Source organism: Heptranchias perlo, chromosome 6 (genome assembly GCF_035084215.1).
Source record: "Heptranchias perlo isolate sHepPer1 chromosome 6, sHepPer1.hap1, whole genome shotgun sequence".
Classification (NCBI taxonomy): domain Eukaryota; kingdom Metazoa; phylum Chordata; class Chondrichthyes; order Hexanchiformes; family Hexanchidae; genus Heptranchias; species Heptranchias perlo.
Window position 1 is genome coordinate 34418834 of NC_090330.1, and position 19137 is coordinate 34437970.

The 19137-nt window shown below is 40.0% G+C and overlaps 1 protein-coding gene across 1 annotated transcript in view; it reads left to right on the top strand.

Moving 5' to 3' along the window:
* Positions 1-13014, top strand: part of xpo4 (exportin 4) — a 143035-nt gene extending 130021 nt beyond the window's left edge. The window contains exons 23-24 of the mRNA XM_067986078.1: positions 6575-6667; positions 6814-13014. Coding sequence (XP_067842179.1) covers positions 6575-6667; positions 6814-7011 — 291 coding nt within the window. The 3' untranslated portion in view covers positions 7012-13014. The remainder of the gene's footprint in view (positions 1-6574; positions 6668-6813) is intronic.
* Positions 13015-19137: the final 6123 nt, after the last annotated feature.

A 19137-nucleotide genomic window follows, 5' to 3' on the forward strand; every position in this document is an offset into this window, starting at 1 on the left:
TTCGGTGATGGTAATGCCGTTGAATGTCAAGGGGAGGTGGTTAGATTCTCTCTTGTTGGAGATGGTCATTGCCTGGCACTTGTCTGGCGCGAATGTTACTTGCCACTTATCAGCCCTCCAGGTCTTGCTGCATGCGGGCACGGACTTCTTCTTTATCTGAGGGGTTGCGAATGGAACTGAACACTGCAATCATCAGCGAACATCCCCATTTCTGACCTTATGATGGAGGGAAGGTCACTGATGAAGCAGCTGAAGATGGTTGGGCTTAGGACACTGCCCTGAGAAACTCCAGCAGCAATGTCCTGGGGCCTCCAACAACCACTACCATCTTCCTTTGTGCTAGGTATGACTCCAGCCACTGGAGAGTTTCCCCCCGATTCCCATTGACTTCAATTTTACGAGGGCTCCTTGGTGCCACACTCGGTCAAATGCTGCCTTGATGTCAAGGGCAGTTACTCTCACCTCACCTCTGGAATTAAGCTCTTTTGTCCATGTTTGGACCAAGGCTGTAATGAGGGTCTGGACCCGAGTTTTCCTGGCGGAACCCAAACTGAGCATCGGTGAACAGGTTTTTGGTGAGTAAGTGTCGCTTAATAGCACTGTCAACAACACCTTCCATCACTTTGCTGATGATTGAGAGTAGATTCACTAGATTCTGGAAAGGTCCCAGCAGATGGAAAACCACCAACGTAACACCCCTATTCAAGAAGGGAGTGAGACAGAAAGCAGGTAACTATAGACCAGTTAGCCTAACATCTGTCATTGGGAAAATGCTAGACTCCATTATTAAGGAGGAAGTAGCAGGACATTTGGAGACTCGTAATACAATCAAGGAGAGTCGACATGGTTTTATGAAGGGGAAATCATGTCTGACAAATTTATTAGAGTTCTTTTGAGGAAGTAACAGGCAGGGTAGATATAGGGGAACCAATGGATGCAGTATATTTAGATTTCCAAAAGGCATTTGATAAGATGCCACATAAAACATTACTGCACAAGATAAGAGCTCATGGTGTTGGGGGTAATATACTGGCATGGATAGAGGATTGGCTAACTAACAGAAAACAAAGAGTCGGGATAAAAGGGTCATTTTCAAAATGGCAATCTATAACCAGTGGGGTGCCGCAGGGATCAGTGCTGGGGCTTCAACTATTTATAATTTATATCAATGACTTGGATGAAGGAACAGAGTGTCTTGAGGCCAAATTTGCTGACGATACAAAGATAGGTGGAAAAGCAAGTTGCGATGAGGACACAAGGTTAAGCGAATGAGCAAAAATTTGGCAGATGGAATATAATGTGGGAAAATGTGAAGTCATCCACTTTGGGAGGAAAAATAAAAAAGCAAAATATTATTTGAATGGAGAAATATTACAAAATGCTGTGGTACAGAGGGATCTGGGTGTCCTCATACATGAAACACAAAAAGTCAACATACAGGTGCAGCAGGTAATCCGGAAGGCAAACGGCCTTTATTTCTAGGGGGATGGAGTATAAAAGCAGGCAAGTCATGCTACAACTGTACAGGGTGCTGGTGAGACCACACCTGGAGTACTGTGTACAGGTCTGGTGCCCTTAATTAAGGAAGGACATACTTGCACTGGAAGCAATTCAGAGAAGGTTCACTAGGTTGATTCTAGGTATGGAAGGGTTGTCTTATGAGGAAAGATTGAACAGGTTGGGTCTATACTCATTGGAGTTTAGAAGAATGAGAGGAGATCTTATTGTAACATTCAAGATTCTGAGGGGACTCGATAGGGTAGATGCTGAGAGGATGGTTACTCCTCATTGGGGAATCTAAAACTAGGGGGCATAGTCTCAGAATAAGGGGTCGCCGGTTTAAGACAGAAATTAGGAGGAATTTCTTCTCCCAGAGGGTCCTGAATTTTTGGAATTCTTTACCCCAAAAAGCTGTGGAGGCTGAGTCATTGAATACATTCAAGGCTGAGTTAGACAAATTTTTGATCAGCAAGGGAGTCAAAAGATATGGGGAAAGGGCAGGAAAGTGGAGTTGAGGTAAAAATCAGATCAGCCAAGATCTCATTAAATGGCGGAGCAGGCTCGGGGGGCCAAATGGCCTACTCCTGCTCCTTTCTCTTATGGTAGACTGATGGGGCGGTAATTGGCCGGATTGGATTTGTCCTGCTTTTTGTGGACAGGACACCCGGGCAATTTTCCACATTGTCAGGTAGATGCCAGTGTTGTAGCTGTACTGGAACAGTTTGGCTAGAGGCACTGTTAGTTCTGAAGCACAAGACTTCAGCACTACAGCCGGGATGTTGTCAGGGCCCGTAGCCTTTGCTGTATCCAGTGCACTCAGCTGTTTCTTGATATCACGTGGAGTGAATCGAATTGGCTGAAGACTGGCTTCTGTGATGGTGGGGATATTGGGAGGAGGCCGAGATGGATCATCTACTCGGCACTTCTGGCTGAAGATGGTTGCAAACGCTTCAGCCTTGTCTTTTGCACTCACGTGATGGATTCTGCCATCATTGAGGATGGGGATGTTTACAGAGCCTCCTCCTCCCGTTAGTTGTTTAACTGTCAACCACCATTCACGACTAGATGTGACAGGACTGCAGAGCTTTGATCTGATCTGTTGGTTGTGGAATCGCTTAGTTCTGTCTATAGCATATTGCTTCTGCTGTTTAGCATGCATGTAATCCTGTGTTGTAGTTTCACCAGGTTGGCACCTCATTTTTAGGTACGCCTGGTGCTGCTCCTGGCATGCTCTTCTACACTCCTCATTGAACCAGGGTTGATCCCCTGGCTTGTTGTTAATGGTAGAGTGAAGAATATGCCGGGCCATGAGGTTACAGATTGTGCTGGAATACAATTCTGCTGCTGCTGATGGCCCACAGCGCCTCATGGATGTCCAGTTTTGAGCTGCTAGATCTGTTCTGAATCTATCCCATTTAGCACGGTGGTAGTGCCACATAACACGTTGGATGGTGTCCTCTGTGCGAAGACAGGACTTCGACTCCACGAGGACTGTGCAGTGGTCACTTCCACCAATACTGTCATGGACAGATGCATCTGCGACAGGTAGATTGGTGAGGACGAGGTCAAGTAGGTTTTTCCCTCGTGTTGGTTCGCTCACCACCTGCCGCAGGCCCAGTCTGGCAGCTATGTCCTTCAGGACTCGGCCAGCTCGGTCAGTCATGGTGCTACCCAGCCACTCTTGGTGTACAGGGCTTTGGTGAGACCTCACCTGGAGTAGTGTGTACAGTTTTGGTCTCCTTATCTAAGGAAGGGTATACTTGGAAGGCAGTGCAATGAAGGTTCACTAGATTAATTCCAGGGATGAGAGGGTTGACCTATGCGGAGAGGTTGAATAGAATGGGCCTATACTCTCTGGAGTTTAGAAGAATGAGAGGTGATCTCATTGAAACATATATGATTCTGAGGGGGCTTGACAGGGTAGAGGCTGAGAGTTTCCCCTGGCTGGAGAGTGTAGAACTAGAGGGCATAGTCACAGGGTAAGGGGTCGGCCTTTTAAGACTGAGATGAGGAGGCATTTCTTCGCTCAGGGTTGTGAATCTTAGGAATTCTCTATCCCAGAGGGCTGTGGATGCTGAGTCATTGAATATATTCAAGGCTGAGATAGATAGATAGATTTTTGGACTCTAGGGGAATCAAGGGATATGGGGATCGAGCAGGAAAGTGGAGTTGAGATTGAAGATCAGCCATGATCTGATTGAATGGCGGAGCAGACTCGAGGGGCCGTATGGCCTACTCCTGCTCCTGTTTCTTATGTTCTTAATCTTGTGTTCTGTGTGGTTAAAATCCTGTTTGTATTAAGGAATTTTTGTCACATTTATCCAATAACATTTACTCAGTTGCCATGAGTGTGCCATTTTCAGTCACTTTGCAAAAAGTACATTTGCACACTTGGCTTTTTAAACAGAAGTTGGAAAACCAACTTTGCACAAAGGTCACAAGGTGTTGTTTGCCAGAGTTGAAATTTTAGCACTCTTACATTCCATTATTTGATATTTGTTTATCCTTCACTCATCATCTCTGAGGGAAGTGGGCGGGCTGGCGGGGGGTGTGAAATCATGAACAAAATCACCCATCAGTTTCATCTCAAATCTTGAGAGTCATGTGATTGAGTTTTTTGAAGGGGTAACCAAGAAGATAGATGAGGGCTGTGCAGTAGACGTGGTCTACATGGACTTTAGCAAAGCCTTTGACAAGGTACCGCATGGTAGGTTGTTACATAAGGTTAAATCTCACTGGATCCAAGGTGAGGTAGCCAATTGGATACAAAATTGGCTTGACGACAGAAGACAGAGGGTGGTTGTAGAGGGTTGTTTTTCAAACTGGAGGCCTGTGACCAGCGGTGTGCCTCAGGGATCGGTGCTGGGTCCGCTGTTATTTGTTATTTATATTAATGATTTGGATGAGAATTTAGGAGGCACGGTAAGTAAGTTTGCAGATGACACCAAGATTGGTGGCATTGTGGACAGTGAAGAAGGTTATCTAGGATTGCAACAGGATCTTGACAAATTGGGCCAGTGGGCCGATGAATGGCAGATGGAGTTTAATTTAGATAAATGTGAGGTGATGCATTTTGGTAGACCGAATCGGGCCAGGACCTACTCCGTTAATGGTAGGGCATTGGGAAGAGTTATAGAACAAAGAGATCTAGGAGTACAGGTTCATAGCTCCTTGAAAGTGGAGTCACAGGTGGATAGGGTGGTGAAGAAGGCATTCGGCATGCTTGGTTTCATTGGTCAAAACATTGAATACAGGAGTTGGGATGTCTTGTTGAAGTTGTACAAGACATTAGTTAGGCCACACTTGGAATACTGTGTACAGTTCTGGTCACCCTATTATAGAAAGGATATTATTAAACTAGAAAGAGTGCAGAAAAGATTTACTAGGATGCTACCGGGACTTGATGGTTTGACTTATAGGGAGAGGTTAGATAGACTGGGACTTTTTTCCCTGGAGAGTAGGAGGTTAAGGGGTGATCTTATAGATGTCTATAAAATAATGAGGGGCATAGATAAGGTAGATAGTCAAAATCTTTTCCCAAAGGTAGGGGAGTCTATAACGAGGGGACATAGATTTAAGGTGAGAGGGGAGAGATACAAAAGGGTCCAGAGGGGCAATTTTTTCACTCAAAGGGTGGTGAGTGTCTGGAACGAGCTGCCAGAGGCAGTAGTAGAGGCGGGTACAATTTTGTCTTTTAAAAAGCATTTGGACAGTTACATGGGTAAGATGGGTATAGAGGGATATGGGCCAAGTGCAGGCAATTGGGACTAGCTTAGTGGTATAAACTGGGCGACATGGACATGTTGGGCCGAAGGGCCTGTTTCCATGTTGTAAACTTCTATGACTCTATGATTCCCACCCCAATTTTATATTGGTATAAAGGCTCTGCCTATAATCCATTCCTCAGTTTGTTCTTTTCGTCCTGCTGTTAGCATTTGTAGTTAGCTGATTCTTTGCAAATAGACCTGCCCTTACTACTCATGTTTTAGCATCCTCTTGGTCAAAAAAGTTTTATATATATATCACTGCAGAATGTCATTGTACAAATTTGAAAAATTACTTACCCAAACCAGGGTTTAATTTTACTTTCCTAGTCAAAGATATCTTACCAAGTCACAGATTGACCTAACGTAAGGATACCAGTCAAGGTGCCATTCCTATCATTTATGATTGGGGAGAAATACCCACTGATTTCTCTCTAGCCCTTTGGTTTAAAACCTCAGCAGAAGCAGGTGTTGTGGAAGCTATGATGCAGTGTGCTCTCAGGGCTACTCTCAATCTTCCAGGCAATTATATTTGTATTGTCTTGGACTTTAAAGTTCCAACTGGCACCTTGGTCACGTGGTTGTTAGCTAATACATAAACCATTGATTTGCATTTGCTCTAATTGGCACTCATGATTCCAAATAGGTCCTTCAGATCATTCCTGTATTCCAACTGATATATGGGCTGATAGCACCATCTTCAGTCTCCAAAGAATGGCCTGACTAGCACCATTTCAAGTGCTCTCATCATGCAGAGCTAAAATTAGTTACAGGAAGTCATTTGGATGAGTATGCCCCTTCCAAGAAATCCTCTTGTGGTGAAAATTTGATCTTTTTGATCTAGTCAATGCTTTGGTTTCAGCCAACCCTTCAGAAGATATTGGCACTATGGGTTCAGCCACATTGACTGGGCACAGTACATTCTGCTCATTTGATATGGAAGATATTAATCTTTCTGATTTAAAATGGGAAGAGGGTTGAGAGCATTTGCCTATTACCCTCAAGATTCAGATCATATCTGAATCCTGGACCTATTGGAGTTGCCTATCTCCATGAAGTTTCTACTTTCATTTCTAAAGCTTTACAAGGGTAAAGTGCTGATTACAGATCTGTCACAGTGCTAATGTAACAATTTGAGGTGATATATTATCAAAGAACAACAACATCCTTGAAGCATATTGGCTTAAATGCTGCACTTTTTTCCTTATAGTACATTTGTATGCATATGCAAAATTTGCCAAGTGACATAACTCATCTCTGATTGTGCTTGGTATGTATTTTCATTCTATAGAGTTTATTTGTCGTTGCAGCTCGTCTTTGACATGCTGGTATTGCAGAAGCACAATGCAGAACTTACTGATGCTGCAGGTGAAGCATTCTACACACTAGTATGTCTGCATCAGGTAAAAATGCTTTTTTAAAAAACAAACTCTCTTCCTCTGTCCCTTTTTTTTCAAATGAACAGATATCAGATTTGGTATATTAGATTTTCTAAATTTATTTTTTGAGGGAAATTGCTGATAAGTCATTCCATGTATTGTTTCAACAGGTTGAGTATTCAGAATTAGTTGAAACCCTATTGTCAAGCCAGCAGGATCCAATTATATATCAACGATTAGCAGATGCCTTCAACAATCTTACTGGAAGCAGCACTCCCCCCACCTTGGACCGCAAGCAGAGGATGGCCTTCCTAAAAAGCCTTAAAGACTTTATGGCAAACGTTGGTGGTCTTCTGTGTGTTAAATAGACTCGAGCTGCAAAAGGCCCTTGTTGAAGAATGCACTGTAAAGCATGGAAATCAAAGTTGACTGAATTTTATACCTGTTTCAAGGCTGTTGCCTGCCATCTTGGATTTTAGACTCTCAGGATATTTGGTCTAAGCTTACCACAGTCAGATAGAAGGATGAATCCACTACTATTCAGTTGCCAGTGTTTCTTAGCCATGATTTGTCATATAAACTAATCGTTTACTTAAAAATAACGAATGAAAAATAGTGTATTTTAGAGAATTCCAGTATGTGTGGATGAATGGGCACAGTGAATGAATCCAGTGCCTTTTTCATGTCTGGTTTAAACCAGCTGCCCAAATGGCCAGAGAAACTGTCTTATTGCTTATATTTGAACCCTTGCGTTAAGGGAATCACTGTAGACAAAATACACAGCTGTAAATGTTATGGCTGAAATTAGCTTTATTTTTTTTTCCCAGCATATGGATTTATTTGTGACCTAAAGAAGAAAACACCAAATTGTAGCGTTCGAATCTTAATTTCTTTTCATATCAGGCAGTGATCACGTCGTACACAATACTTCAGATTCACTTTGTACTGCCTGCTGTTCAGAATAAAGTATATATTTTTGCTTCCCAACCGTGAATTTTAGGAATTGTAACCAGTTGCCTTATTTTCTGTAAATATGAAAGCTTTGTGTTCTGAAAGACTGAAACTGGATTGCCAAAGTGGCAACTTTTGTGTGTTTTTTTCTTGTAATTTCCCCTTCCTCTAAAATGAAAAGTTTGTCACTGTTTGGTGTCAAGAGTAATGTTAAGAACATTTACACAAGAATGGAAGTCGTCATTTTGGATACTAAAATTAAGTCATTTAAATTCTGCATTAAGGCTTAAAGGGATTTACATTTTAAACAAAAAAAAACTTTACACCTGAACTGTCACACTGCTACGTTCTTATGTTTATTTGAGCAATAACGAATTCTAGAGTGTGAATTGTTCTTTAGTAATGCACACCAGGATAAACTGGGGCATTAGTTTTTTTTTAAAAAAGCTCTAGTTTATGCTGTTGCATAATCAAAATCAAACTTTTAGAAAAAATATAAATAAGCTGTTGGGCATTTTGTTTGTGACAAATTTGCCTTGACTTGCTGTTGGTCAATAAATCACAATGTACATACATAAGTAACAGCATATTGTAATACTGCACAGTATATTCAGGGCTCCAAAATAAAAAAAAAAGAATCAGGATGAGTCCATTCTGAGTATGAACATGCAAATTAGTTTTAAATATACGGATGAAGTGAACAAAGCTTGTGGCCGCACCATTTAAAAAGTGAAACGGAAAATGCACAGCAGATCGATTAACATCTGAAGGAGAAAGATGGGTTAACATTTTGGATGTGATCCGGTTCTAATGAAAGCCTCGATCCAAAATGTTCACCTATCTTTCCCTTTCCGGTTTTGACTAACTTGATGTGTATTGGTGGTTTTTCTGTTATCCCTAAAAGAGAGAGTATCCTTTTTGATGAACTATGTACAGGTTGTATGTCAAAACTACTGAAAAATAATTGTATTTAGTTTCTTTTGAGGCTAGCAAACCTGTTCAGTGGAATTTTGTATGGGTCACATAACAGACTCAATTTAAAATAAAATTAAAGTAGCTAATGGAATTAAAGTTGCTGCATTTTTTTTGTTTTTCACTTTTCCTAGAGCATCAGATCTAAATAACTGAGGGGGAAAAAAACAATACATTTGAGAGTCTCTGCAGACTGTGTTGTAGATCACTTTTCTGTAGGGGACTAATATTTATTTTCCTCTTCAATCTCCTCCCAAATTCCAATTCTTTTCACAATACCTTGTTTATCAAGTTTTAGGTTCCTCCTTTACCTATGGCACATTTGCCTCTGTTTTGCTACCCATCTTCCCAGGATTTCAAAATTCAATGTACAAAGTGAACAGGTTATTTAACAAGGAAACATTTGGACTGGTCCTCTCAATATAATTATTTTCAGCTACTTTGTTTATTTTAAATTAAGTTTGTATCTAATTCTGCGAGCAGGCCACTAACATGGTTATAGGACATATCAGGAACCATAACGATACATTGCATTTTTCTTTTCTGATTTGTCAAATTATTACCATGTTGCATGCCATAGAAGCATGCCATGTTTCTACATCTGTTCTAAGAAAAGGTGAGTGATCAATATGTCACAAAGTGCTTGAGATGAGTATCCTTTTTGGTGGCCTATATGATTGGGATTTAACTTCATATTTTATTCCCTTCCCCATGTCTCCCATTCAACTTATTGCAGTGTTCTGTATTGTACCATTACTGCATTTCAATCAATCTTCCTTTGTTTTCAAATGGGCACACAGGAAATTGGTGATACATTATGGGTGCACTGGACAATGGTGTTATTTAAATGAATCAAGTTTGAAGGAGTTGCATATATACAAGTTGTACGTTGTAGGAAGACCAACAAAAATTAATAGTCTCAAAATTAATTTAAGCACAAAATGCAGCGTAAAGATTGTCTAGCAAAAATGAACATTGGCTTTTCTTTTTTTTTCTCTCCCCTTCCCTCCAACCTCATGTATTTCTTCAAAAGATGTAATCTGATGCAGTTTACCCACCAACATTGATTTTTATTGGAGTGCAAAATGAGAGATGATCAGCACACTGAAATAATGAATCGTAATCACCATATATGCTCTGTAGCAGAGTAATTATTCCTTGTTCAATCTGCATGTATACAAATTAGTGATAAGGCAACCTGGCTGTATGTCTGAATTCTGCGTTTCGTATCACCAGACTAATGCAAATACATTCTGAAGACCAAGATTCTTTCCCTGCTATGATGGAATTAGAGTCTATTGTGTTGACTCAGATACAAAATTGGGGTAGTTGGGCAAGGGATGAATTGTACAGATTTATTCAGCATTCACTTAATGTTGTATTGTGTGTGAATGTAAAAGTTCAAAGGATGGTAGGACTCAGCATAAGTATTCTATGCCCATAAAAAATTTATATATTGAATATGCCATTTTATCATGTTATGCAAATAACTTCTATCCTACACAAGGTTAAACTGCTGAAACTATTTGTTGTCTCAGTTAATCATAAAAATTAAATTAAATCACACAATGCCAAGTTGTGCTAAAAACCATTAAAACTTGTATAAAAATAAATTATAGGTAAAGAATGAATGCCTCTTCACTACTGGCTCTCATACTTTTGATATTTTTGAATAATGCCACATTTTAGTTGAAATTCCATGGTCTCAGCCCTTGTTCTGACCAGGAATTTCCAGGACTGTTGAACAAAGTATTTAACTATGCTGTGAAATACTGCAGGTCAAGAAAAATAAAATACTCTGTCAATTGCTGCCATGTGACAACTACTGTGACCTTTTTAATTAATCTGGAATCTGCCTTGAATGAATCATAGCTTTTCTTGATGTGTAACCAGTTCATGGGTGGTTATGCATAAATTAATAGCTGTGATGCATTTAAATGAATAGTCTCGTGTTTTGTACATTGTTTTGTACCTTTTTGTGATTTATTTTGTCATGTTATATTACATCCCTGATGTGTGCAAGCATCATTTAATGTACATTATTTTATAGAAATTTTGACCATTTCAGTTTTTTTTAATTGCACATAGAAGGAATTGTAAAGGTTTGAAGATATGTTTTGGGGACATTCGTCTAACCTAAAATGTATCATATAAGTGTTCTTATAAAAGTTTTTAATGTTTTGGTGCAGTTGAGTTCAGTACAAATTCTGACTATTGCATAGTCTACCCTTCTTGCATAGTACAAGATACATTTTTAAAAAGAAAAATACACATGGAATGTTTCTCTGTATATATGCAGTGACGACCAAATAAACTTTGGCTGCTGTTTAAATCTTCTGTCACCAATAAAAATTGGTTTTGTTTCTAGGCTTGCTCACACCACATTTAAACAGCAAAGAATTTGATGGTCCACTTTTCTTAATGTTTGAGTTATAACATTTTTAATCTGTTCTGTACTTTTTTTCCCAAGCATGCAAAGTGACACTAATTATAGTTAACACTAAACTATGAGGGTTAAAATATCCATTTATAATTAAGGATGTAATATTGATTAATTTGGAATACTGAGGAATGTTGTAAAACAAAACAGATGATGGTTCTTTGAAACAAAATATTTTTGGTTTGTTAGTAGAAATCTTATAATTTTCATGCATTTTCCTTAAGGCAGCTTTCTATGAACTCAGCAAGCATCCATTCGACACCTGTTTGCAAGCAATTTTGTCATTCATTAATTCTGTTTGACATGTTGGGTAAATTGATTTATCAGTTGCATAGGTGTATAGAAATTATATTCAATAATGACCATCCCTGATTTCCTGTAGTGAATATGTATATAGAGAATTCAAGTCCCTTTGTTTAAAAATTGGCCTGAAAATTCTTGAAACACAGCTTAGCAACAAATTCCCAAACTTTGTAATGCTTGTTAAAATCCAAGGACATTTAATAAATTAGAATACCTTTCAGATCATCATTAAGTGTTTCAACTTGAGGTACCAGATATATTCGTTAGACAGTAATGATGGAACCCTGGGAAGAGATGTAAGTGGTGATTTTCAAATCCACTTTTTTTAGGCAAGCAAGGATTATTACTGAACTGGCAACCCCATTTAAAGTTGCTCTCTTTCAATTTTAAATGGATTTACAAATCAATTTACACATTTATTCAAGCTTCACCATTTGTCTACGAATTGCATGATGTATTGCAGTACCCCTCTGACCATACTTCATTTACCAACTGTGTCTGTTATCCATCAGCATTTCATTAAAAGCATGTTGAGTAGAACAACACTATTAGGTATATATCTGCGTAATTGAGATTAAATTGTTAAAACTACTTGCGACTTACTGTATTACAAACAAGGACTTGTACAATTCCAGCTTCAAACTGATAAAGCAGAGATATGCTGTACCATATTATGATCAGCCACATCAGTCAAAGAATGAACTTGCATTTATCTAGTGCCTTTCACGTCCTCAGGACATCTCCAAGCGCTTTACAGCCAATTAATTACTTTCAAAATTAGTCATTATTATAATGTAGGCAAATGTGGCAGCCAGTTTGTGCACAAGAGTGGCCAGTTAATCTGTTTTAGGAGATGTTGATTAAGGAATAAATGTTGACTAGGACACCAGGAGAATTCCCCTGCTCTTCAAATAGTGCCATGGGCTCTTTTACATGCATCTGTCTCATCCAAAAGACAGCACCTCTGATAATATAGTACACGCTCAGTACTGCACTGAATAGACAGCCTAGGTTATATGCTCGATTCTGGAGTGGGGCTTGAACCCATGACCTTCTGAATCGGGTGAGAGTGCTATCACTGAGCCACGACTGACATTTCCATAGAATGTAACAGTCCACTCCCTGTTACGCCACTTAGGTTGCTGCTAACTTTGACTCCCTCCAGTTAGTTTTTGCTGGTGGGTTAACTTGTTGACCATTTTTGTCCTCAGCTACAAACCGAACAAACATTTTTCCAACTCCATTAAGTCTTGTATATATTATAGGAAATTTTAAAAAAAGGAATTTGCCCTACAATGTAATTTTTCTGCAGTTATAGAACTGTTTTATAACTGAACGTTAATGTTTGATGTCACTTATCCCTTTAATTTTCACATAGGTATTCAGTTTTATGAATACAGCTAATAATGGTATGATGTGCGTTCTTAAACATTATTTGACTAACTTTATCAAATACTATGTTGCCCTTTTATATTTTCCAACTGTCAACTAAAATGTGTAGATTGGATTGTTGATCAATACAATTCCAATTTATTTTTCCCCAATCCCTTCGTTTCTATACAAATAGATCCTTTTTGCTGCCTAAGTGTACTGTGTAGAAATGGACTGTGGGGAGGTCAGAATGCACTTCAACGAACTGTAGAACCATCCTTGCATAGAACTGTCAGTTATGTTTGTTCATTAAAGAAAGTTTTATGTGATATTATTCAACATGTTTGGTTTAATTCTTGGACAGAAAATGAAAATTGTTCAGTGAATATTGGGAATAGTATTGGAAAATATTCTAAAGCATTCAAAGTAGTCTTGTAAGCAGACCGAGTTACTTCAAAGTACACAAAACCCTGAATCGTATCTGACAGCTGCTTCAAAACAGTGATGAGTTTGTTAAAGGACACCCGACTCTGTTGCTGCAAATGAACTTTTCTGCCTGCATTATAAAAGGGATAATGGAAATGCTGTCTTATGCAAGAGAAATTTTTTAAAGACTGTCTTCTTGACATCCATTCCAGTTACCAAATCTTGCTTTGATTTCATCCTCCGACTTCATCTTAGTGTTTATTGATGATTCTACTACCCTGGCATAACTATCCAGGTTGAACATAAAATTAAAAACATCAACTTAGATCTGATTGCAAGAATTGTGGGCAACTTCAATATTAGGTTCTAGCTATTGCGAACCAGCAATATAGGGCATTCATTTTCTATGTCTTAAAAACTTAATTGATTTTTTAAAAATCTAGGTTACGGTGAAGTATGGATCTGAACACATTGGTGCATTATGTTGAGATTCTGATGTTTAACTGGCTGCTGTTAATTTAAATTGAATGAAACATCTGTAAATCTCCAACTGTATATACAATTTTTTTAAAACTCTGTTGACCAAGTTATTTTGATATGTTGAAATTTTGATTTTTTTTTAAATGAAGATAACTTTCCCATATATTGTACGTGCCTGTGTATAATATATTGGAAAGGAAGAAATCTCATTTGGTAAAATAGCATGTAATATAGTTACAAACGTCAGTTCTAAGAGAGCATAAATGAATTTGAAGTGAAAATTTTTACAAATTTTTCAAAATTGTTAACCTGAAATTTTCTTTGGACATTCAGTAATCAGAGTTTTTCTAATAAAAATGTATTTTAATATCTCCTTGCATTTAGTAATCGGTTGTACCTCTGCACAAATTTGACACAGAAGTGTCACACTGAATGTCTTCTGCTGGAGACTACGTTTGGACTGAACTGTGATTACTGCCCGCCCTGGGCTGAACACCCTGCCATTACTAACTATCTAGGCTCATATTAGGAAAAAGACCAACTGGGTGAGGTACAGGAGAGCTGTTGCCACCTATGGAAGCATACAGCAGTATGAATCAGCATCTTCAGGAAAGGAGGGGAACATTTTATGATTTAGCATTTCTGGTGCAGAGCTTTCCATGATGGGACCTCATACTGGGACTTGGGTACAGTGGGATGGACTGAAAATCACGCAGGCTATAAATCTAGCATCCTGACCTCTGCACTTCGATTCCTGATAGGCACTCCTGTTCAGTGAAACTCTGAACCAGGAGTGCTCACTCATTTAAAAATTACCCCTCAAACTATGTGGAATGAGAATGAGAGAATAGTGATTTTTGGATTCAACATTGAATTTCTTGGATTTGTAATCTGTTCCGGTAAGTGGGTTGTATCATTAGTTTCAAAGAAAGACTTGCATTTTTATAGTACCCTTCACGATCTCAGGATGTCCCAAAGCACTTTCCAGCCAATTAAGTACTTTTTTTTGAAGTGTAGTCATTGTGGTAATTTAGAAAAGTTACATTATTGCACCAATAGTAAGACATGCAGTTGAAAATCTGCAGTTTTTGTTTCTTTAAATCTTTATTTCAAGATTTTAATTCTGAAACTTCTACAAATTTAGTTGCGATTATTACAGGTATGGAAATGTTAAAGTTGCTGTACCCCACAGTTTGCCAACAAATGCTTCATTTAACTAATCATTTGTAAATTTGTGCTGCACCGAAATCCACTTTCTCCTGAGCCAAAGTCCATTTCTCTGCTGCCTTTTGGACTTTAAAGTGACCTCAACTTTTACTGCCACTTGCTACTGAGACTCTTCTCTGCTGGACTGCCTTTATTCTAGTAGCTGGTCTGTTCCTGCGGCCTCAGTTTTCTGCATCTCCGCTGGGAATTTTTCACTCTGCTGAGTTAGCTCTGATCTGCTCCTGTTGGTTCTCACATGGTCTGGATTCTGCTCCCTTGCTGCTGCTTTCGGCTTGCTTCCCATGGCCTGACCATTCATTCTTCAGAACTACTTCACCCTTTGCTGGACTGAGTTGGACATGCTCCTCAAGTCCTACTGCTACTCCCGATCATGTGTGCTCCTCACCTCCCTACAGCTGTTCCTCAGACCAGATCTCCTATGGCTGACTCTCCACTCCTCCTCAGCCCTGTTTTCCACTGGACAACCTGCAGCAGTGTGCCCAATGATATTCTGCCTCTTGAACCATTCATGGATTCACTTCCTCTCCGCAATTCTCTCTGAACTTGGACATTGGATTATCAATGCTCCAAGCTGACTCCACCCTGTCTACAAGTCAATATCCCATCACAGGACCTCAGACTTTAAATTTGGGCTCTTTTATATCATCTCACTGTCCTCTGTTTATAACCAGGTCACATCTCTCCTAATCTTTTCCATGCCTATTTAACCTAACATCCCCCTATCCATTCGTGTGCGCACTTTGTCTGCACCTCTGGACCCAAGCCCATTAGGTCTCTCTTTTTTCTCTTGGGCTCTTCTCTCCTGTCTTTTCCCATTCCTATCACCCAATCATGCCATCTTTTATTTCTCCCCTCCCAGGTACTTTGCCCCTCCAATCCTTAGGCAAACCCATCACCACTCTTCTGCCTTCCTACTCTCCTGCCACCATTCCAGGCTGGAATCTCTCTTGGACAAGCTCACAGCTACCCTTTGGCATTCTCCAAAGAGCCTATCATGGCACCACTTAATTGCCTCCTCTCTGACTGACCTTCCCACCCAGCGCATCTACTGGGGCCTAATGTCGCCAATATTACCATCCCACTCACCTATCACTGCACCCTCAGACACCGGATCAACAGTCACTGCCCCTTTCCACCTTTCCCTCCAGAATGTCTGTTCACTCGAGAACAAGGCCCTTGCCATCCACAATGTTATTGTGGACGAGTGCTGTAACATCCTGGATTTGATGGAACTATGCCCCTTATTGAAGCTTCCCTGCCTGGTTACACTTTCCACCATCTGCCCTGCTAAACCACTGCAGTGGCAGTATGGTCTTCATTGCCAAATCACACCTTGGTGTCTCTTCCCCCTTCTCTGATACTGTTCCCCTCCTTTCCAAAACCACCATCCTCAAAAAAAAAAAAAAAAAAAAAAAAAAATCCACCCTTGTTCCCTCTGTCCTTGCAAACTACCACCGATCTCCATCCTCCCTTTCCTCTCAAGTCCTCGGTGGTGTTGTCGCCTCCCAAATCCGTGCCCATCTTTCCCACAACTCCATGTATAAATCTCTCCAATCAGATTACTGCTCCTGCCACAGCACTGAAATGACTATTCAAAATCACAAATAACATCCGCCTTGATCTCTCTGCAGCCTTTGACATGGTCGACCACACCATCTTTAACACCTCTCCTCCATTGTCCAGCTCAGTGCGACTGCCTTTGCTTGGTTCCACTCTTACCTATCCAATCACTGCCACAGCATCTCCAGCAATGTCTTCTCTTCCCATCCACATACCATTACCAATTACATCCCCCAAAGGATCTGTCCTTGGCTCCCTCCTCATCCTTATCACCAAGAGGCAGCATGTAGATATCATCCGAAGACATGGAGTCAGCTTCCACATGTACGTTGACTGCTCCCAGTTCTACCTTCCACCTGTCTAGACCCCACCGCTGCCTCTGTGTTGTCAGACTGCTTGTCCAACATCCCGACTTGAAAGAATCACAATTTCCTCCAGTTAAACACTGGGAAGACTGAAGCAGTCACCTTTGGCCCCACTACAATCCTGTACACTCGCCACAAATTCCATCGCCCTCCTGTCCATCGTCTCAGGTTGACCCAACCTTTGACGCTGGCCTCTCGGGCTCCACCTCACAGACCAACTCAAGAATTTCACACCCCCTCTCCTATATACTATTCTGCACAAACTCCTACTTAGCTTTCTCCCTGATCCTTGCTGACCTCCATTAGCTCCCAATCACCTGGTACATCTTTAAAATCCTCATTTTCAAATCTCTCCATGTTTTGTCCATCCCTGTCTACACAATGAGCGCTTTGTTGCTGGCGATACTCTGCTCTTCCAAAGATGGTCTTCTGCTTATTCCCCCTTCCTTCAAACAGCTTTCTACCATCTGGACTCTTGTACTTTCCAAGGCACTTGAGAGAGGACCTCTCTTCCTAAACCTCTTTGTCTTATTACATCTCTTCCCACTTCAAAATTTTCCAACTTTCCTAGTCACCCTCCTATTCCTGATTGGTGCTGACCCCCAACTGTGAAATCCCTTGGGATGTTTTGTTACTTTAAAGGCACAATATAAATATTAAGTTGTGATATGTGAATGAACAGAAAAACTAGAAGGGGGAACTTTGATTTATTATAGAAGTTTCCGTTGAATCACTTGTAATAAGTATTGCGTGAGTTTGAGATGGTCTGAGTTACAGTAATTCTCTACAGTTTTGTAGTATTCAGAATTACTAAGATGGAGTGAATTTTTTTTCAAGAAAAGTTTTAACACCTATTCAAATAGGTTTTTCTAAGTGAGACTGAAACAATTTTTTTTTTACTATCTTGAGATTCTGTTCAAATGAAGTATAATGAAACAACCTGTTCTAATAGCTCAAAGTAATCACAGGCATGTCAACCATTATGGTAGATAATACAACCACTAAATACACCAGAAGCTATCCTGAGATTATTCTGGTCTCAGCACCAGATGGGCTGAGGGAGGGGTGGAAGCAAGTATTATTACGGATGTGGTCTTTGTGATAGAGCATATAGTGTTAGAAGCTCAGTTCTAGCCCCATATACAGTCTGATTCAGCCTGAGACAATAGCCAGGGAGGGGGATGGGGCTGGAATCTGGTGAAGGTATGGAGTTTATGGCAGGGGCCAAAGATGATGGCTTCAGTCTTAACAATGATTAGAGGAAATTGAGCTCATCAAAGACTGGATATCAGACAACAACTCTAGACAACAAAGCTTTTCATAGAGTGCACACTTCTTGTACACGTCGTACTTCTGTCATTTTTAATCACAGCTATAGTTCCGTCATGGCTATATATGTCAACAGCAGCTATCATGCCTCTTCTCACAGTATAAATCAATTATTTTCAATATACATTGGAACCGTAACTTCTCACTGACCAACTGATCTCACAAGAGCAACTCCTCTTTTAGTCTTTCTACATCTCCCCAAGTCAATGCATATATACCTCTGCTGGTTAGCCCAATTCAACACTCAAAAGCAGCCTAATTTTCCCCAAACAACTTCATTTACTATTATTATTTATTGTGTCAGACTTGGCAGAGGGGTAGCGCTCTTGCCTGTTAGAAGATTGTGGGTTCAAGCCCCATTCCAGAACTTAGGCACATAATCTAGGCTGATATTTCACTGAGGGCATGCTGCACTGTCAGAGATACCGTCTTTCACATTAGACATTATAGTGAGACCCCATCTACCCTCTCAGCTGGACAGAAAAGATCCCATGGCACTATTCAAAGTAGAGCAGGGAAGCTCTCCTGGTGTCCTGGCCAATGATTATCCCTCAACCAACACCATTAAAACAGATTAGCTGGTCATTCATTTCATTGCTGTTTGATGGACCTTGGTCTGTGCAAATTGGTTGTCGTGTTTGTTTACAAAATAGTGACTACACTTCAGAAGTAATTTATCTGCTGTAAAGCACTTTGGTACGTCCTGAGGTCATGAAAGGCACTATGGGCCAGATTTTACTATGGCAGGGCATCTAATGGCATCTGTCGTACCCTTCAGCTCAAAACATTTTTGCTCACTAAATTGCTGAAAGTGTGAGCTCATAATGGTGCAGTGAGGGAAACAGGGCAAGAAACTGTGTCTCCTTATCAATCAGATTGAAGGATTGAGAAATAAACAGCAGAAGGAAATGTAAATTAGAGTGGGTGAATTTAATGTCTCATCAGGTACAGAAAGAGAAATAAAGATTGGATTATGGGAGAGGAAAAGTGAAAAAAATTAACATTTTTAAATGACATTTTTAAAATCTCCAACAACAATTAATACCTGAAGGAATGAGACTCCAGGAGGT